Raw genomic sequence first — 22455 nt, 5'->3', positions numbered from 1 at the left:
TTTGACATTTGAGAAGGTAAGAGCTTTTAGAGGTGGTTAGAGGCTAATAATTTACCCTCATGAGGACAAAAAGAGAATAATGCGGAGGTCAAGGTTTTGCTTAATTAACCGAGACACACGTTATTTCGGGCCTTTGAGTATAAACACAGACTGCAGAAACACGTTGGTGACAACCATGCCGGCTTTTTCTTTTCTTTTTACATTTTTTCCTGTAAACTTGGGACAAAAACATTGAGATACTATAGGGATACATCAAGTACCATACATTCACTGTTTTGATTTCACTAAAATAAGTCAGGTCACATCTGGAAGGCAACAGACTCAAAACTAGAAGAGATAAGCCAAACTGATTAAACTGTGGGAAATAGATTGAGTTCCCTGACCCGAAGCCTTAGTTAATCTTGTCAGATGGTCATGTCAAATCTCTCTGAATGTATATATATATATATATATATATATATATATATATATATATATATATATATATATATATATATATATATATATATATATATATATATATGATTCACATTAACAAGAAACTGTAAGCTGAAGTTCAGTGCAGCGTCATGTGACACACACACACAAACTAAATATTAAAGTAGACATTATGAGACACTCAAACCTATCAAACCTGTCCTGGATAAAGCTTAATCTAAGAAAAAGACAAAAATTAGGGAAATGAGGCAAAACAGCAGGTAGAGCGAAAAGGAAAAGACAAATAAGAGTAGCGCCTAATTGTAAAAACGGTGAGATCAATTGCCACTAATTTATATATAGAAAAGAACAGTAATCACTATTACAATATACCAAGCTAATATAAATCTCACTTAAAAGAAGCAAGAGTGCGACTGCTTGTAATGTACATGTGATAAACAGGGTTTATGTACCAGGTTTATTCTGAGCCCTCTTACTGCACTTAAGCAAGTAAAAAACAAACAAACAAACAAAAAAAAACTACACATTAAAACAGTACAGCTAATGTTTTGGTGTGTGGAAATAGGACATTTGATCATAACCGTGTTATTATTATATGTATAACTGCACACATTCAGCTGCGTTTTAGACCTTCAAGTGTTTATGAAGCACTTTTAGTGTTTTGGACAGCATCCAGACTGTCATGGAGCTCCTGGTAAATAATCAACTGGTAAGAAACTCACACCCGCAGCCGAGCTTTTGCTGCTGACGGCCCGAGGCTCTGAGTGACCTCCGCTGCTTGCTCAAACATGAAGGGTTCAGCTCAACAAACAAGTCTGAAAGCCTTTTTACATTTCACTCACGTGTAATGAGCGAAATTCTGTGCCTCCTGCTCTTTTTCAACTTTAACTTGAAAATGTTGCATTCTCTGTCTCATTGCTGTCTTTCTACAGGAGACTGAAAGGCAGCCTTGGTCATGATGAGCACAGAAAGGGGCGAGCGGGGCACCATTGACACCCACCACACTACAGTCCACATGCTGGGCAGGCAAAATGAAGGCAGGCGGCTACGCTACATGCAGAAAGATGGCAAGTTCCCTGTGGTTTTCCAGAAGGCCCCCGGAGACTGGAGCCCATTCCTGATGGACATCTTCACCACTCTTGTGGAGATCCGCTGGAGGGTGATGCTCCTCATATTTTCCCTCTCTTACATTCTCTCCTGGCTCCTTTTCGGCCTCTGTTATTGGCTCATTGCGTACGCAAACGGAGACACTGACGATGGGGACAACGTACCCTGTGTGGCAAACGTGCGTGGCTTCACCGGGGCCTTCATGTACTCAATGGAGAGCCAGGCAACTATTGGCTATGGCTTCAGGACGGTGACTGAGCAATGTGCGGTGGCCATTGTAGTGCTGACAGTTCAAAGTATATTCAGCTGCCTCCTCGACACTATTATCATTGGTATTGTTGTTGCTAAAATGGCATCTGCTCGCAAGAGAGCTCAGACGGTCGGTTTTAGCAGGTGTGCTGTGGTCAACCAGCGAGACGGGGTCCTGTGTCTGTCATGGCGGCTCGGGGACTTGAGAGGCAATCACATCCTGGACGGTGTCGCCAAGGCCCAGTTAGTCTGCTATGTGAAGCAGCCACTGGGGTCTATACTGGTGTCGTACCAGGACCTGGAAATCCAGAATCGAGACGTTGTCCTGGCCACGCCGGCCACCATCATTCACAAGCTGGAGCCCGGCAGTCCCCTCTACAGCCTGGGCCCTGACGACCTCCTGGAGGACACCTTTGAGCTGGTGGTGTCTTTCACCTACACTGGAGACTCCACAGGTATGCTCCACCAGACACGAACCTCCTACACGCCGGCAGACATCCACTGGGGTCAGCGCTTCCAGGACATGCTGAAAGTGGGCAAGAAGCGCTACAAGGTGAACTACGCCCTTTTCAACGAGACCACGTGGGTGTCGGTGCCCCAGCTCAGTGCAGAGGAGTTTGACAGGGGGAGACGTCCTGTCGAGGGCAGCCAGTCCCACGGTCAACCAGTCCCATTAGTCAAAAGAAATGGACATGCCCACCAGACGAATCCTGACATCACTGGAGAGGTGATGCACCAAACCTCTTTGTAGCTTAATCCTGCTTAATGAGTGGACTCATCCCATAATGCTATATTTTAGGGATGAAACAGTGAAATAAGATGTGCTCCTGTAAATATATTTATATGTGATTTTGTATACAGTGTTTATGCCTTTTTATGCTTTAAATGAATAAAATCCAGCACCACAAATGCAAGTCAAATAAAAGTGAAACTGTCCTTGTGAAACTCTGAAACATGCACGTGCAGCCAAACTGCTGCGCTGCCAGCGGCTGTGTGTGAGCTTGTCCTCTTTGCAGCTCTACGACGCCACCTTGTGTCCACTGAGCGCACCCACCATCACTCCAGCAGCGGGGATTATTTCGAAAAGTCTCAGATTGGCTCCATAAAAGCAGGTCTCGCTCCTCTACACCATCCAGCATGTTTGCTTCATGGAGAGAAAAACATTTAAACTCCAATTATAGTTAATTAATTATGGTCGTTTGACTAATTGCACAAATAACTGCTTCTGGAAAAGTTTTCCACTCAAGCTGAAGCCTGTTTCCAGTTTTAACGTGAAGTTTTCATCCAACAAGGAACGTGGCTTTGACTCCTCCAGGACAGATAATATAAATCCTCCTGGGGGGCTCAGACCCTCAAACGGGCGCTGCAGCTTTCTATTGGCCGCCGGTTTGACGGGGGCGGGGATGGGCACACGTGTTTTTAAAGTCTGTCATTGCAACGGCAAACATCTTCTTCAGTACCGCTGGAGAGGGTTATGGCCGAATTCGCCGCGCCAGATGGGAAACTAAGTGTGCGCAATAAAAGAGCAGCAAGAAGGAAAGGGGACGCAGTGCGCAGATCTGGCGCATATGGGACTTATCGCAACGAAAACACGGCACACTTGCGCTGCAAGGACCAACAGGTAGGCGCAATAAGCGGGAAAGATTCGTCTTTAATTATGAGGGTGATGTGGGAAACATAGCTACTTCCTGCACCAGCTGAGGCATAAAGATGCATAAACTGATGTCCTGTGTGAAGAAATTAATTCTTAATTCTGAGAAAAGCTGTTTCATGAGTTATTATGTAGCTTTAAACATCACAGTTCTTACTACTGTATCATTATTTTTATTATATGCCACTTTTTCGTGCATCGTCCAATTGAGGATTGTAGGATGGAATTGCTGCAAAGTTATAAACAAGCTCCTATCTTGAAACAACAAGTGTTGTGAAAGCTTGTAGCAAAAGATACCATCTGCTGAAGGATTGGCCATAGTTATTGATTTGTGTAATGATAAATAGAGCAGCTTTATGTAACCAGTTTCCATCTGCCTCAGCAGTTGGCTCTAATTGAGACCGCATGCAAAACAAACAATCACAGGTTCAGCCTCTGGGAGCCTCGTTCTGTCACCGTGTGCTGCACCAACCTGATGCGAGACAGTGAGCAGATGAAAGCTCAGCGAGAAGGAGCCCAGTAAACAGTGGCAGAGGAGGGAGAGGGTGCTCAGCTTGTGTCAGTGCTTCAACAGCACAGAGGTCAGAGATCTGATTCCCACTGCGGGCTCCCACGTCAAAAAAACGCATGTTAGCCTTAGGCTGGTTCAGATATAAGTGTCACACAGACGTCCCATCAGACGTCCTCTTGATCTTTGCTTCTCTCCAGCCATTCAGTCTGGAATAGGCCTCTGTGCAGCTAAACAAATAGATGACTGAATGGCCGCCGTGCGCATGAGGTAAACTGGATACTGTACTTGTAATAAGATGGTTGACATAATGTTTCCTGTGGTAAGTCTTTCCCACGATAAACGTGTCAATAATAAAAGAGCTGGATGCAACATTTTCATTATCATTTATAAAATCACTAAATGCCGTTGAACAAAATTGTCTTGGCAGCCTCTGAGCTGTGAATGAATGGAGGCCCATATTCCCAATAGTGTGCGTGACAGGTTGCTATTTCTAGTTGACCCAGCAGTGACATCATTAGTTGAGAAAAACAAAGATGATGCACGGGGATTTAGGACCACGTCCTGCACATCCCATCCCACGTGACTGTTGATCACTTTCAGAACGGCGTGACGCGCACACAGCGAGAAGACGGAATAAAAATGACGAAAAAAGTTTCCTTTTTAACGTCTGCGCTGTGCTAGACTTTATTTCAAACTTTGTCAACGTCTCGTCAGATCTTCTCACTTGACCCTCACATGCGATGCAGTCAGAAGTGGAGGTGGAGGGTTATTTTGGCACAAGCAGAGAATGTCTGGCTGACCATGGCCTTTTGTAGCCTGTGGTGGTGTTGCATTTTAATGGACCTCTCAGGCCACACACACCAAGTCAATAGCTTTTCTAATTTAGCTGTCCTTGTTGTTCTATTACATATGACGCAAGGTTACTGTTGCTTTCAGAGAAAGAGACTCATCCTCTCTGAAAAGCTGCAAGGTTCATTAGCCCTTGTTACATGATGAACTGTAGTTGTGGATTAGTTCGGGCCGTGCGTATGCAAATGTGTCACCGACACTGCGCATTCAGCAACTGCCATTGAATAGCAAGTGTAATAATTAGTATTATTAAATATGTTTGTGCACAGTTTAGAGGCACATCTGCACAGAGATACTGGATTCACATGAACTTGAGCTGTAATTTGACTCAGCTCCCATGCACTAATTAATACTTAGATTAAGCAGGGTAAAGATCCTTTCCTACTTTGTGAGCCATCTAAATGCTTCAATCATATTTTGAATCTGATAGTTATAATAAAGATAATGCATGCAAAATGCATTAGCTCTGCTTTCTGACAGCACAGCGTTTTTATATTGTCTGTGTACGCAAGAATAATGCTGCTAACTTTGAGTGTACGATGCATTATTTAGACCACAGGTAACCACATACCCCCACACACTGATCTTTGCTTTGCTTCCTGCCAATTACTTTAAAACTGTTCTCCTCTCTGTCTGTAATTTCCACAGCCCACTTCACTGATGAGGTCCAAAGCAGCTGTCAGAGAGGAGTGACCTCACCAAAGGCGCACAGCACGCCTGCAGAAGCACAGGCCCCCTGTTCCCTGCAGGATCTCGTCCTGTTGTCCACATTTTCTGCCTGAGTTTGTCCCTGGGATCATTCAAAACTGTTTCTCCAACGCTTCTACCAAAAACTTAGACTGTTTTCCAAAGCAGAATCGGCCCAGCCCTCCCAGGTGGAAGTAATGGGGAGTGTGCGAAGCCACCGTTACAGCATCGTGTCCTCTGAGGAAGACGGCATGAAGCTGGCCGCTATTGCCGTCCCGAATGGCTACGGAAACGGCAACGTGAACAAGGTGCACACAGAGCACCAGCATCAGAGCCGCTTCGTCAGGAAGGACGGCCACTGCAATGTGCAGTTTATCAATATGAGTGAGAAAGGCCAGCGGTACCTGGCAGATATCTTCACCACCTGCGTGGACATCCGCTGGCGCTGGATGCTGCTCATATTCTGCCTTTCTTTCCTGCTGTCGTGGTTGTTTTTTGGCTTAGTCTTCTGGGTAGTGGCCCTCTCTTACGGGGACTTAGAGAATGAGACTCAGATGTGTGTTTCCAATGTGGACAGCTTCACCGCTGCCTTCTTGTTCTCAGTGGAGACCCAAACCACCATTGGCTATGGTTATCGCTATGTGACAGAGGAGTGCCCCGTTGCCGTCTTCATGGTTGTCTTCCAAAGCATTGTGGGCTGCATAATCGATGCTTTCATCATCGGGGCTGTCATGGCCAAGATGGCCAAGCCCAAAAAGAGGAATGAGACCCTGGTGTTCAGCCACTATGCTACAGTGGCCATGAGGGACGGTAAACTTTGCCTGATGTGGCGTGTGGGGAACCTGAGGAAGAGCCACCTGGTGGAGGCTCACGTCAGGGCCCAGCTGCTCAAGTCCCGCACCACCGCCGAGGGCGAGTTCATCCCTCTGGATCAGGTAGACATTGACGTAGGCTTCGATAGCGGCATTGACAGAATCTTCCTGGTGTCTCCAATCACCATTGTGCACGAGATCGATGAGGACAGCCCGTTCTACGAGATGAGCAAACAGGAGCTGGAGACGTCAGAATTTGAGATCGTAGTGATCCTGGAGGGCATGGTGGAGGCCACAGCCATGACCACTCAGTGTCGGAGCTCGTACGTGGCCAGCGAGATCCTCTGGGGCCACCGCTTCGAGCCGGTGCTCTTTGAGGAAAAGAACTACTACAAAGTGGACTACTCTCGCTTTGACAACACGTACGAGGTGCCCAGCACGCCCGACTGTAGTGCCAGAGAACTCGCCGAGAAGAAGTCCAACGCCACCAGCTCGAGGAACTCCTTTTGTTACGAGAACGAGGTGGCTCTCGAAAAAGTCGAGATGGAGGAGGAGTTTGAGGAAGAGGAAAACAGGGAGATGAGGGGTGTTGAGGTCGGTGCACTTGAGGATATAAACGCAGATGTTGTGTCAGACTCTGAATGCAATCTGGACTCTTTGCCTTTAGAATCAAGGCCTTTGACAGCAGAATCAGAAATATGACTGCAGAGATAAAAAAGGGTGAAATACCACCACAGGGTATGTTAAAGCTAGCTTGAATTTGGTCCTGATTGCTGTTGTTTGTAATGCATGATAGTTTGTAAAGACTGTGATCTGAGTATGAAGTTCTCTATGCAGAAGCTCAAGCACAAGAACACCATGGAAATCAAGACATGTCGCGTTGTTTATGGTGAAAGTGATACATGGAGCTAGAGGGAGGAAATGACACCTTCACCTACAGACTGTGCAGTCTGCCCTTCTTGATAGATTTGAGTAGAATAGCCAATTTGGCTCAGAAGCTTTTAATTTGTTCAAGTGCATATTCCCAGTTTGCACATTTGCATTTAGCATCCTGAGTATGCAACCCCGATTCCAAAAAAGTCGGGACACAGAAAACAGAATGCAATCATTTGCAATTGAACTACCGACAGCGGTTTTTACAAAGCGTTCCTGAGCCCATGTGGTAATCTCCTTTATCCAATCATGTGTTCACCAAGTGGTGAACCCCGCTCCATCCTCGCTTGTGAAGACTGAGCCTTTCGAGGATGCTCCTTTCATACCCAATCATGATGCTATCACCTGTTACCAATCAACCTGTTTACCTGTGGAATGTTCCAAACAGGTGTATTTGGAGCGCTTCACGGCTTTCCCAGTCTTTTATTGCTCCTCTCCCAACTTGTTTGAAATGTGTTGCTGGTATCAAATTCAGAATATGCAGATATTTACAAAAATCAATTAAGTTGATGAGGTCAAACATTTGAACTGTTTTCCGTTGAGTATATGTCAGAAAAGATTAGCTAGTCATCACATTCTGTTTCACGTTTTACACGACTTTGGTGGAATCAGGGTTGCAATATGTCTTTTTGTGGCCTAAATGTCACATAAGGTTGTGACTGAAATAATTAAATATATTTAATTAAAACTAAAAAGATTCAAAATAAGACTTGAACCTAAAATTTTGAGATTTTTCAAATGCCAACCTAAATTTATATATTTATAATCATTTTCAGTTTAAGAATCTTGTTTTAAATGCTACTAAAACAATTTTAAACCAGTTAAACCACCTGCACAAAAGCTACTGATTGTTAATGAGCTGGTCTCATAGCAAAGTATATTTACAGTCTTCTTCATTGTGATGGGCTTAGCTCTTGTGGCGTGAGGCAGGAAAGAGATGTCTTGCACAGTTCATGAGCACAAGCACACTATGCTCCTCAGCCTATCATCTTGTCTCAGTATAGCATCTTTCGCAGTGGGTGCCTTGACGGAAGTCTCAGTCCTGCTGGAGGCACTTAGGAGGTTTGGCTTCGACTTAGCACACGCTGCAATAGATGTTACAGGAAGAAGAAGACGGAGCATTCGGAGGTGATTCACTGTGCGGTATACTGCCACTCATTGCAGGTCTTCATGTTGTAATGTGCAATACAGGTCAGTGGTAGAACGTGGCAGGAAGCTCAGCCCTGAGCCGAGGTGATGAATGTTGACGATAAGTGCTGCTAAGTTACATATTGTATGTTTAGAGAGAAATCTAGGAGCCAAAATGTATTATTTGTCATTTAAAGTATCCGTTTTGAAGATTGCAGATGCAGCCTATGATGTTATTTCTAGATGTAGACGAGCATGATTCTGTCAGTGTGTTTTCCAAAGCGTTAGTGCACCCCCCCCCATAACAGCAGAAACTGTTTTATTACCCAAAGCCAAATGTGTACATATATAAGAGACAACCGTAACTTATCTGTTAGTTGATGTTGATTTTGAACCTGAGCTTTCCCTCATCTAACAGCGGTTGACTGTCGAAACATTGAATTCCTTGAGTTGGTCTTGACGTAGTCTGCTTTACATTAACATCAGTGTTCTTGGCGTGGCAGACGTGCAGAATCTGGACACATCCTAGTTAACCCTCACACTTCACCGCTGCGGGTCTTGTGAAGTTATTTGTCATTTCTGAATGGGCCCTTGCTTTGTCTTTCGAAAGATCAGGTCTGCTGATTAACGTGTCAGTTACATTTGCAAATCCTGAACGGATGTAGCACGCTCGACTCCAGTCTTACACAAGATTGAGCTTTAATGTTTTTGAACTACTACTCTAGGTGTTACTGTGACACATTAATGCTTGGATAGTGGAAGCCAGAATGCTGTACCACTTCTCTGGTGAGGAAATCTATTAAAACATTTGGTCTGCTCTCACAGTGACTTCTCCTGTCTTAGGTCTTTATTTTTCTACCAGGGTCTTCCCATCTTCCTGCACAAACCAGAGACTGTACAGATTTTTTTTTATCTTTTGTAAATTATAAGGCAAATACTGTATATTGATATTGCAGTTGTTGAAAACTGTTTATGTCCTTTTTTTTTCAATAAAAGCGCAAAAAATCATGATGAAGTCGATGCATTGATTGTAAACACTTTCAACAGATGATACAGACTTGTATGAGCTTGCTAGCTATCCTTCTGTGTTTGCATCTGCAGTCTACTGTGCAATAATTTTCCAAGGATTTGCATTTTGACCCAAAATGTGTGACATCTGGAGCTGGTGAGCAGAGGTCTGCTCGACTTTTTTAGCTGTGGATGCACATGCTGCTCCTCCTAATTTGGAGCTGTGGCCCAAATTCCAGGCTGCTAGCTGTCAGAGCTCACACCGTCATTTACTATAATTCACCAAACTGACTCACTCCAGCCTGTGAAAGCCCACAGAGATCCCTTGCTATATCAGTCAGCTCCACTGGAAGTCGTTTCCAATGACAGCGATGGAAAGAACACCTCATTCGCCTTTCCCAATCTATTTCAGTAAACTGTGGAAAATAAGTGTTGTCTGCACCTTGGAGTGTCTTTAGCGATGGTGCTAATGTGTAGAATTAGGAGGACATACTGCAGAATTCATATTTCTCAAACGTTTAAATGAACAATACAATTGGTTGTTAATGAATCCAAATTTGCTCACTTTTTCAATAGAAATGATATCGATATTTAAGGTGATTTGTCTACAAAACCACGTGGACGCACAGATTACATAACACACCAATGCTCCAGGGAGGATCCCACTACCCAGCAACTCCTCTAATCCAGCATAAACATGCATAAAACACTATTAAGCAATAGAACTGATCAATACAGCCGTATCAGAGATGAACGTGGGTCTGCAGCACGACACATCTGTCGGCAAATTTAGTTAGTTTCCATCCACAGCTGCGTCCTGCCAGCATGAGACGTAGTCGGGGATGTATTGATCAGACACGTCCGCAGGAAGGCAGCGAGCCGATGTGATTTGGTTCTGCATATAGGAAGTGGGTGCTGCCTCTGGGCTTTTTCCACATTAGCCAATGAAAGTGCCACAAAGCCCCGGTTTAGAGTGAAAATGTGGACTCGCCCTTTTCCTTTTAGCTTTCCTTTCAAAATGTCAGTCACACCTAAACTCCTGAAACCTCTTCGATGACATTTAACTGAACGACGCGGTGGCTGTTCAGTCTGTGCCGGGCGCACTGTTAGAAAGGAATTGACAGCCAGCGTTGGCCAGAGAGCTCCTGTCGATGATGCTGATGACGTCTCTCTGGCGGATTCCCCTGAACTGGCTCATTAACAACAGGCTGATCAGCGTGACCTTCAGATGAGGTTAGTGAATTAAACATAAACAACTCATGAGCAGAGTGAAGCACAACACATAATACTTGATTTATCTGCTTAATGTTGAATAAGATAACAGCTTTTGACATATTCCATGCTCCAGACCTCAGCACGAACTGATAAAACAAAGATATAACCAGTGGAAATGTAGCATTTGTACTCTTGTTCCCCCCTTGAATCACCCCTGCTTTATCTCAGTAACTGTCACTTAGAGACAGTTTATACACACATAATTTCAGAGAGTGTTAAAGTCACAGGCATATTTATCGCTCAGGAGGAAGTGTGTGTAGTCTGGACAAAGTCTTTCCTGAACATATTTAGAAAAAGTGTTACATCAGAAAAAATGTCTGACTCTCATCTTATGTGGGCCACATCCACAGCCTGCAGCTTTATAAATAGCTGGAACTGAATGTGTTTGGCCCAAATCAGACATCACTGACATTAATACTGTACATCAAACTTAAAAAGAAGAAAAGATGTGCTTCTTCCACGTTCACCACCACCTTGGGTTGTAAAGCTCTTGATCTGGATGCATTTGTTTTGGAAGACGTCTTATTCATAATACTATTTTTCTTTTTGAGCATATTTGTTTGCAGGATGCATAGCGAGGAGGTAATGTATCTATTTGTGACTGGGTAAGATCAATAACTGTAATGCGGTGATGCTGTACACACTCCTGAGATCTCCACCGGGCGAGTAGCCATGACGTTGCGTATGCGACGCGTATTTGTATCAGTTCTTCTCCTTTTCTATACATCGTGGGGGAATCGGACCCGGTGACAGGCAGTCTTCTCTCTCGTTTGCTTCTGTATGTCATATAGAGGCATCAGTATTAAACTGAAGCTGTTTCATTATCAGTTAAAAACTCATTGGAGCTGCTTTAACTAGGAACAAAGAGTGTGAAAAGAGAGAGAAACACGCCCATCCGGCCAAAAACAATATGTAGCAGATAAACAGAGTGCAGTATCTCTGTGTATGGAGGTTCTCAGTCATGAGATAACAAGTAGAAGTAAGTGAAAGGCAGCTGGACTTGATTTGCTATCTTAAAGCCATGATATTTGCGGTTTGTCCCTTCAGAATTTGGGAAAAGATGAGGGAAGTGTTCAGTGATGACGATGCTCTGTCTGCAGTGCCAAACATTAGAAGAGGCAATCGATCTTCAGTACACGACTGAGCCGAAGCACACACAGGTTTATCCCGTCGTCAGGCTTTGTTTCCAGCCATCTGACAGACGTGACGTCTCTCTTACGCCCAGCTACTCCACTCTGCGTTACTTCCGAGAAGGTGCGATAATGTTGACCGTAAAGTGAGGCTGTAGTATAGCAGTGACGTTCACACGTTGTAACCATTCAGTCAAAATGAGTTATTGCCTCAGCAAGCCTGGAAGTGGGACAGAACCTGCAGACGGCAAACTTTTCTCAGAGAATGAGAGCCAATAAAAGTTTGAGGGATGTGCTTTGAGGGGCTTTGACCTCAGTTTTGACAAGCATATAACTCATGCAACATGTTCTCTCCATGGCGAGGCCTTAATTAACGGCCTGCTGAAGGCTGTGATCTACAGTCAGGTCACTAAGACCGGGAATGCCACAATAACAGCTTAAAATGCAGTTATAAGTTTGTTGATTTTCAGCTCTCTCATTCATAGCTTTGTTTGACACCTTGCCCCTAAACTTGCACGAAATAATAATAATTAAAAAATTAAAAAATACCATGACACATCTTCCCACAGCGCAATGGGATTAAATTAGCCAATTATATAATTCTGATTACATAGCAATTGCATAAGGCGTCTGGTGGGTCTGACGGTGCAACGGAGACCTACTGTCTCATGCAGCCAGCTATTCGGTCAATGCTGGCAGCGAGTTGACTAATGAGGACTACTGACAACCGCCCTCAAACTGCAGCTGGACTTTTACTGGAGTTAATATGGTCAGGGAATATTCAAATACCTCCTATGCATTTTTGAGTGTTTGCAAACTCGTTGTAAACCTACAAAATTCGGTGCAATTCGAAAATTCAGCTAATTCAAAAGAGCAGATGGGAGCTGATGTGAGTGTCTAAAACATTAGAATACACTAGACCGTTAAAGGTTTACAGTTAACTCTGCACAGTACTGGAGTGTCAGATCACAGATAAATGTGTTTCACCAAACAGCCAACAGCTGACACACTTGCCAGAACCTTCTGCTGCTGCTGCTGCTGTGTGTGTGTGTGTGTGTGTGTGTGTGCGTGTCAGTGTGTGTGTGTCAGTGTGTGTGTGTCAGTGTGTGTGAAGGGGATTCCTGGCTAGTGACAGTGAAACCCCTGTGATCAGTCCCCCTTCCTCATGCTAGGGTATTCCAACTCTTTTTAGTGTCATGTGAGGATTTTATTTTGAAGTTTAGATTCCTCCTATGTGTCATTTATCTTTCAATACTTATACCATACTCATATTTGACCAAAAACACCTGACAGTGAAATGTGAACATGGATATCTTGTGTCAAAACTAACTTCATCCTCTTTATAAACAGGTCATTATCTCTATCTGGCATAGCTTTGCATACTTGTTCCCCCTGCTCACATTTAATTATATTTCAATCATTTTTGAACTATAATAACCTTCCACATGCACACAAACACACACTCTCTCTCTCACAAACACACCTGCTGACACTCATTTTGGCTCTAACTTTGACAGCTGAGTGTCTCATGACACTCAGGGGAGGAATAGGAGAATCCAGCAGGTACAATATGTTGGACAAGTTTCAGGCTTTTTCCATTCCCCGAGCCTGCTGAAAGACAATATGTATATTTATTCACAGTGGGTGTGTCTGGTCACACAAGCAGAAACAAAAAGTCATTGGGCACATAGAAGCTCACAGTGCAACCGTCTGTATTTGTGTGTTAGGTTATTGCTTTACTTTCCTGCTCATGCTTTGCTTTTACCTTTTCACGCAAATATATCTATGTTTCTGTCACTGTCTATGATTATCTTGTCTGCACGTTATCGTCGGGGCAGAATACATTTACAGACTTGCCGTCATGTCTCTCATCTATTCATGCCGCTGACCTTTATCCTATTGGCTCAGGCTCCTCTGACCTTGACAAATACATCCGGAGCCAGGAAACAAAAGTAATACCTACTTTATGGTCATTGTTGGCTCTTGACCAGTGGCACCTTGTACTCAGAGGACTTGGCTCGGTGTGGTATGGCTCTTTGCTGCCTATAATGGAGGTTCATCAGCGACTGAGCCACAGCAGTAAACACAAAGCCTCCCCTCCATTTCTGATGCATGCTTCCGGTGGTGGACGCCGAGTGAGTGTCAAGAGGGGGCAATTGCTGTAAAAGTGTCCTCTTGGATGCCCCTGAGGTATCTAAAACAGCTGATACAGTGCCCTTTTAGTGGAGAAAACATGATAAAATGTGCTTAAAAAGTCAGTAAAGGGTACTCTATGGTGCACTTCTTGTGGAGAAAATATGATTAAGTGCCCCCTTGGGTGCCCCTCTAGTGGAGAAAAGGTGAACATGTGCTCTTTGGGCTGCCAGTCTGGTGGAGAAAATGTGATGACGTGGCCTTCTGGGGTGCCCCTCTATGGGAGAAAATGTGATAAACATGACCATCTGGGGTGCCCTCTCCATTTTTTTTTTTTTTTTTTTTTTTTGCCAAATGTGGATCGAGCTGCAGAAGACAACTTAATCACTTACGAAGTCGATCTATTTTTTATTCTTTCATTTTTTCCCTTTATTCTTGTTATGGCGTTGGTTATCCTGCCAGGATCTTTGCCAAGTCTGCAAAGTGAGCCCTGGAGAGCAACAATGAAATCAAATATGAATATAAAAAAGCATGGGTGATTTCAAGGATGGAGAATATAAAGGACAGGGGATACTTGAGAGGGGTTTGTTTATGAGGACAGCTGAGGAGAGTTGGATACCTCTGAACTGGGTCCAGCCCTTCACTGATAAAGGTTACTACCAAAGTGGTGTTGTCAGCCAGCTTCTATGTCCATACGCAGAGGACCACCAACTACCACTGTAAGTTCCAGACAGGGCATTGCTTATTTATGTCTGTTGATGTCTGCCAAATAGCTATATTGGCTGCAACATAATGAAAGAATATTTCCTTATTCACTACAATGATTCTTTAAAACCTTATATATTCAGGCAAGGTCAAATACATGCTCCTCTCAAGGAATACCATGCTTCACATTCACACAGTTAAACACATTCACACCTGGTAGTTTGGGCACAGGTGTGATAATTATCAGGCCAGAGGAGAGATACTCATTCACTCGTCCCACCCACATATTCCCAACCTTCCCCTGGGGATTCACTCCAACTGCAAAACCTGCTCTGCTGCTGGCTCCATGTTCAAAGAACCCTCTGATCACTCGATGTTTTTTTTGTGAATGGAGCTATCGCCTTTCTACTGAATGCATTGCATGTTAGGCCCCTCAGGGCAAAGCAGCTTCCGCACATAAAAGAGCAGAGAAAGGCCGACAGCCAGGGTTACTATAACGATATCTGGGCAACCAGCAGCATCAGCTCCAGTGTGGATCCCTCTGGAGGATAGACAGAGACAGAGAGACAGAAACCTGAAATGGAACTCCTGTTGTTTGTTCAGTGTCCAAAGATAGATGAATATGGTGATTGTATGACATGTTTGATTATTTTTAGAGCTCTTATTGAAATGCACAGCCTTCACGACTGCGTCTTCACACCCTAATTTGTGTCTGTTACCTAACTGTGACAGTATTTATTTGTAATGAATCATGCATAATATAAGATAGAAATTGTGTTATTTGGTGTAATGTGCCGTAGAGAGTTGATTTTCATCTGCAGGACAAAGTTAAGTTCTGTAAAACCTCACAATGGCGAAAGGGTTAACTGAGCTTGGGCTGAGTTTTGGAAAGTGTTGGATCCAGGTTTTGGACCTTGACCCCCACAAGAAACCACAAATCAGGATACGCTGACCTCTGCTGCTTTGATTTTGACCATTTTTAATTTAGTTTTCATATCTAGATTTGAAGTGTACAGAGAAATGGGTTAGTAAATTATAACTCAAAGTAAGCTATTTTTTTTTGTTAGCCATGCTAGCATTACTCTAGCGTTGTTAATCTTTGTGGAACAGCTGGTTGGTCTACTGTTCAAACAGAAGTATCTCAGCACTTATTGAATAAATTTTTATGAAATTTGTTTCACACATTCCTGTCCCCCCTATAGATTCATTTAGCTTATGGTGAAATACCAGCAAAACTATTCTCATTAGATGTTCCCCTCAGTCATCCTTACTGGTTAGTGCTACTAAGCAAATGTTAGCATGCAACACACTAAACTAAGACGGTGAACATGGTAAAACATTATGTCTGCTTAGCATCAACATGCAGCATTGTCATTGTAGCATGTTAGCATGCTGGTGTGAGCATTTAGCTCAAAGCACTGCAAAACTGATCAAATTACGTGAACATGTTTTTTATGCATTAATTTGCTGAATCTTTCATTATCACAATGCTAGTTAGTTATTTATCACCACACTTCAGAATCTAGCGTGGGCGCCTGTTAACGTCCGCTAGAAACGGTGTCAATGATACAGATCCCTGTCCAGAGCTAGGATAGCTGTCTCATACTGTATCTGTTAATCACGGGAGGGAGGAAGTTAGTTACAGCAACGCACGCACAGAGAATCGGAGCACAAGGCAAAGTGAATGCGATCATCCTCCTCCCCACTTTAGATTTAATTCGCACAGAACAAGATTAGAGGATCCAATCAGTGGTGACATTGAGCCGGCATCCAGTGGAATGGGACACCAGGGAGGCCTAATCATCCCCACTGCTCTGCTCTGCTGTGGCAAGCCAATCAAATCCCCTCCAGACGCAGCAGATGGTCGATATCATCTTCTCCCTAGGTGAGATTATCTCCTCGGCATCAGACCTCATGGGTGGATGTTTACTGTGACTGTGGCCTTTCTGCCATCCGGCTGCGGGATGCTGACGGTGAGTTTCCCATGGTGTCAAGCTACTTGAGACCCAAAATGTACCAGCTGGGATGGGGTCCTTGATGTCTCTGGTGTGGTGTGGTAAAAATCCCATCCTGTGCCATACATAAACGCCATAAAGGGGAGGCTAACAAGGACAGAAATTTTTCTTTTTGTTGTTGTTGTTGTTGTTTTTTTTTTTTGAGTGCAATTTCAACAATTTCATCTTGAGTTGCGAAAACACATAAAACGTTGGCGAGGCTATGTGACTGCATTATTTTAATCAATGACATTTTAACTGTTAATAAGCAAACAGCTACTCTATTCTAAAAATAACAAGCGATTTCTTCATTCTGCCCTGAATGCAATTGCTCCCAACAAGAAGATTATTCCTTACGTCACAGCACAATTTTCTTTCTTGTCCTGCCTGTCCTGAGATTATCGAGGTGGCTTACGTTTGGTTTAAGCAGGTCTGTCATAAGGAAAACAATGCAGAAGCTCTGCAGAGGGCAAAGGTTGACACTGTGGGCAATTTCCCTCTGTGGGCAGTGATCAAAATCAAACACAAAGGTTTATGTCATACAACATTGCTATTAGCAGCCTTGTCATCTGAAAAGCAATCTGACGGCTCTGCAGCGTACAACTACATCTGTGCCTAAAATAGCAGCTACTGTAAAACAAGTGTAATATACAACACTGACACATGTTTGTGCTCTTCTGGAACAGCAAACACACACAGTATCTCCACTGGCATGGTGCCAAAGACAGGACAGATGCTCCAGTGTGGTCTAATTAATGCAATGTACAAGAACCACAAGTGTAATGGAAGCCACCTACACTCTAGTAGAGCACTGAATACATGGCAAGTTTTCCATGTCCTTCGAGAGGAACAGGTAACAGGAGAGGAGTGGCACGCCACTTAAGGACGTCTTTGCACCAGAGACAGGGCTCAGCGTTACACCTGTTGGCTCAGGTAATCAATGTTGTGTTCTGATCTCTTGACTTTCCTTATCACTTACAACACCAGATGAGCAGCACGAAGACCTGCCAATTAAAAGTCAAGCTGCTGATAGCAAGACGGGAAGAACTTCCAGCGGAATAAAGGAGGTGTCAGGCAAGAATTTTAGTTTAAATCATGTTCTCGCCGTGCTGCGGCCGTGTGTGCATGTGCTGCTCTGCACTGTTTTGCCAACTTGAAAGATTACTTTGAAAAGGAGACACAGCACATAAGACATCATCCTTTTCCCAGAAGACAGGATTATTTGTGTCATTTAAATATTGGCAGACTTGGAAATAATCTGGACAAAAGTCAAACCCTTCGCCAAGTCTATTTCAGGAACAATACATCATCCCATTCATGAGGGACGATTACTTTCCATCACTATTAAAAAAAAGAACGTGAATGGGGCATGTTGGGGGTTATGGACACTAATTACTTCCCAGCGGATTTTTTAGGACCTCGGGAGCAGGACCGCCTGGCTGGCTTTGTTCCTGCAAGTAAATCATATGATTGGAAAGAAAGACCATCCACTTTTCCAGTGTGGAACTTAATCCTCAACATACTGTACACCTGCCCCGGTCACTGCGACACTCTATAGTCCACACACTTCGGCATCCTTTTTATTTTCTTGCTTTTCCTCTCCCTGGTTGCGGATGTCTGTATCTCATCAGGTCAATTCAAATGTATCCAGTAGTTATAAAACAGAGACTTCCCTCCATCAATGCAGTGTAGCTGACCATCTGCCCTTGCAGCACTCTTTCAGCATCTCTTGCTACAGTATGATGCAAATGTATGTTAAGAGTGGGGTTATAAAAAGACATAATCCTCAGCTTCATCATCAGGCCAGGCTTCATGACATTTAGAAGACTGGAAGAGGTTTAAATATAAAATGAATTCTCCGTAGTCTGCTTCTTTTTTAGTCCTGGTTGTTTTGCATTAACTTGCGCGGACTTGCACAGAGACAGCCTTGATGAGAAGCATCTCTCTACACTCACTCTCACTGGGGACGAGCATGTTTCCATTAGACCAGCTGGGCTCCAAACACATCACCTCTCCTTCAGGAAAACAGCTTGGGTTAGGGGGGCAGCGCACTTTGCTCGTCCTGTCCCCTGCTGCCAGCTTCACTCCCCACCATGAGAGACCAGGAGCCATGTGATGGCAACAAAGAAAACAAACCATTTGCTGACCTCACTCCAGTGTCAACAGTAACAGGTGGAAAGAGGCTGAAGAAATGCTGTTTATACTTCATGTCATGTGTTCTGGGGACAGATTTTAATATGAAGTTAGCCAACTGCAGGTAATTAGATCCATTACAGTAAGATTTCTGGCTGAAAACCATTTCCAGAAGTCTGAGCACCTGTTTTGGCCCATTTTTTTTTTAATTATTATTATTATTTTCTGTGGTGTAGAAAACTCAGCCTGAGGTTCAAAGTGTCTCAGTTGATGACTTCTTTATTACTGACTGCAAAGTCTAGATAAGAGTGTCAGGTTGACCTTGTTACAAAAGGTGACATGAAAGGCCTGAATGTACTCTCAGACAGATACGTGCATGGACTGCTGCCAGACACATAGTACTTCTGTTTACTGCTTTCTGGAGTCCGCTCACCTACATGTGCATCCTGTGATGATGAAATTTAAGTCAGGCGGACCCTCGCACACTCACAGATGTTTAAAGTATAATTTCTGCCTTGCACTAAATGCTAACTGCTTACAAAAACAATGCTAACATGCAGATGTTTTACAAGCACTTTTAGGTATGTTTGCCACGGTCATAATATTATTAGCATGCTAACATTTGCTACACATTTGCAACATTTTATACATGCTAACATACATATAGGACAGCTGGGGCAGTTTACGATGCCAGCATGTTGATGTTTAACACAATTGTATTGTTTACTATGGTCACCATCTTAGTTGAGCATGTTAGCATGATAGCATTTGTTAAATTTAAGGCATTACATGCTAACATACATATAAAAAGGACAGCTGGGGCAGTTTACAATGCCAGCATGTTGATGTTAAAATATGTATTGTTTACTATGGTCACCATCTTAGTCGAGCATGCTAGCATGATAGCATTTGTTAAATTTAAGGCATGCTAACATTCCTATTAGTGCAGCTGAGCCAGTTGGCAATGCGAGCATATTGATGTTTAGCACATGTATCTTAGTTTAGCATGTTTGCATGCTATCATTAGCTAATTAGCTCTAAACACTAACTACTGATGAGGCTGATGGACATGCAGGTATTTGGTCTTAAACCGAAGCATTGGGCAAACGTAAATATCAGGAGATCGCAGTCATTAAAATTCACCCTGAGATGGACATATCGGTACCAAATTGTTGTTGAGATATCTGACAGTTATTACTGACAGACGACCCCCCCAGAGCCACCAGCATGGCTAAAAAAAAAAGTAAAAAGTAGTGCAGACCGCAGTCTTGCCGCAGGCTATGAAAACTCTTGCACATTCATTTGTGTGGTTTGACAATATTCTAGCAGCCGGAGTAGTAGTCTGTGCGGTGTTAGCAGTCTCTCTGCTCATTTGCCGAGCCGGCTACCACAACAAAACTGGTGGATCAATAGATGCTTGTCAGTAATGCTGGAGGTCATCAATGGAAACACATTTATGTAATCAGGCAAAAGGGAGGCGTGAGGTCAAAAAAAAAAAAAAATCCTTCCCTCCTTTAGCTCCGGCTGAAAACTAAACCCTGCGGCATAAAATAGGTGTGAATCAAACCGCAGTGTGTGAGCCACTGACTTGTCTTGAGCAAATATTCATCCATGAGAATATCTGGCCAGCTCCGGATGGCGATGGCTCTGCCTTCAGCTGTGGTCTGACAGGAGAGGGTGCCTTTCCTAGCTGCAGCTGTTCCACTCGTTGACATCAGCCCACAGCACCTCTCCTCCATCAGCGTATGCGGAGATATTGCATTTCACCTTCTTTGGCTGTCCCGCATTTCAAAATAGTCCAAATGTTCTGAATCATGCAGTAAACAACACACACATACACACACACCCTTGTTCAGCACTGCAGTGTCTTCTGAATGTTGCAACAGGAATCCTTCACAGCAGCAATCACAATGGCTATTGCTGATATCTATGTAGGGTTTCTATTAATGTTTCACGCTGTATATGGTGGCTTGAGTATATTTCACATCACTTGATCACTTGACTAAAATCAGGCGGGTTTTAAAAAGTGCATTGCGCCGCTCATTCACCGTTTGATCTTGGGAGTTTGTGAATTTACTGAAGCCGTAAACCGGCACGATAAATCAAGCATTGCAGGAAAGAGCACGCAGAACATCTCTCGCATTCGCCTGTTTGATTAAATACGCCGTCATCTGCATTTTATGAGGCGCTCTGGTCACAAATATTTGCTTTAATATGGTGATGTCTGCTTATCCACACGCACACTATTCATCAGTCTGCACATGTGACCTTCAACACAAGAGAGAGCCTCCACAGAGGGATTGTTTCAGGCACAAACCGGCGAAGCTAAGCTGCTGTATTGGATTGTATGGGTGTAATACTAGAGTGCTGTATTTCCAGTGAGTTCAGACTACTTTGAACTCTGTTTACAAAAGGCAGCTGGAGTTTGGGGATATCAGTTTGAAGCACATCGTCATCTCAACTTACCAAGGTTAAGAGATATCTATTGAGCAGTGTGCTGCTCATGATCCAGGATACCCGTTACCGCTTCTGTTCGATGCTTAATCCAGCTTTGGCCTTATATTTGATATGTAGCGCTGTGACCTCGAATGTGACGCCATGTAAGGGCTGTATCATAACTGTAATCCTCGCTGCCAACTGGGTTAAGAAGTCTGAGAAAATAAAATAAAAAAATACAGCAGTAGATATTCCCAAGCCACTGGCTCTTTCTTATTCCCAAAGATGTCACCAAAATGTAATTATGTAATTGCCTCATCCTGTACGAGTCCCCTCTGAGACATTTTCTTTCTGCAGGAGATTTGTTCATGGTCTAGAGTCTGCTTTGTCGCCCAGTCCATTGAATCCAGAGAGCACAGCACTGCCCTGGAGGCATTTGATAGATGGAAGTTTACATCCAGCAGTGCAGAGGTCCACTTTGGGCATAGCATTTGCATTATAGCAATGGCATTGCATTAAAACAACTTAACCAGTTTGCAGCTTTAAGTAAGCATCTAAATTACTGAGGGGATGGAGAAACTTTTGTGTCCTCCTTTATCTCAAAATGGTGCTACATAGTGAAAGTGTATTTTATTTTCGGGTTCAATTTATATCCATTTATATCAGTTTCAGTCAAATGTTTCATATCAAATCTGAAGAATCTCATCCACTATTGCAGCAATCAAGAATTTACCAAATCATGAGATGGTGGTGCAACCATAACTTCAAACTAAAAATCAGAGGATTAAAAATGGACCCAGTGTGGGTCAACATAGCACTGATTTAGCGCTGGGTTCATTTTACCATGTAACAATGGCCGTTTTGACCCAGTGTTTTGCGGTTAATAGTGCTCAGTACCCATGTGTAGAAAACCAACCAAAGGGTAGAAGGGCTGTTATGATCCAGTAACCCAACAGCAATATAAAATAACACCAATTTTTTAACTTTTAGTGTAAACGTCTTGCAGCAGAACCAGAACTTTCCTAACGTTTTGCCAGTTGCACGCTGACGTAACGTCTGGCTCATTGAATCAAATTTCAAATAAACACTTTCACGGTGCTCTTTCCAGGGGCAAAAATGCATTTTTCAAACTAATTTTGGGTGCGCAGCATATATTCGACAAAGCGGGTCCTATCTTATGTCAACTCGCACGAAATATCTCATCCATTTCCCTTTGCAGAAATGAAAGGATGCTGTGAAAAGGGCTCTGACATAACATTTTCTCTTGTGTGCACGT

At 43.4% G+C, this 22455-nt stretch overlaps 2 protein-coding genes across 2 annotated transcripts; both read left to right on the top strand.

Moving 5' to 3' along the window:
* The first annotated feature begins 1396 nt into the window (after positions 1-1396).
* Positions 1397-2545, top strand: LOC121620408 (inward rectifier potassium channel 16-like). The gene has a single exon (XM_041956446.1). It carries the CDS (start codon positions 1397-1399, stop codon positions 2543-2545), a length of 1149 nt encoding a protein of 382 aa, XP_041812380.1.
* Positions 2546-3295: 750 nt separating this feature from the next.
* Positions 3296-7006, top strand: LOC121620351 (inward rectifier potassium channel 2-like). The gene is made up of 2 exons (XM_041956376.1): positions 3296-3415; positions 5454-7006. The coding sequence occupies exon 2, from the start codon at positions 5690-5692 to the stop codon at positions 7004-7006; it is 1317 nt and encodes a 438-aa protein (XP_041812310.1). The 5' UTR covers positions 3296-3415; positions 5454-5689.
* Positions 7007-22455: the final 15449 nt, after the last annotated feature.

This window comes from Chelmon rostratus, chromosome 17 (assembly GCF_017976325.1).
Source record: "Chelmon rostratus isolate fCheRos1 chromosome 17, fCheRos1.pri, whole genome shotgun sequence".
Classification (NCBI taxonomy): Eukaryota; Metazoa; Chordata; class Actinopteri; order Chaetodontiformes; family Chaetodontidae; genus Chelmon; species Chelmon rostratus.
This window is presented reverse-complemented; position numbering and strand designations above follow the sequence as displayed.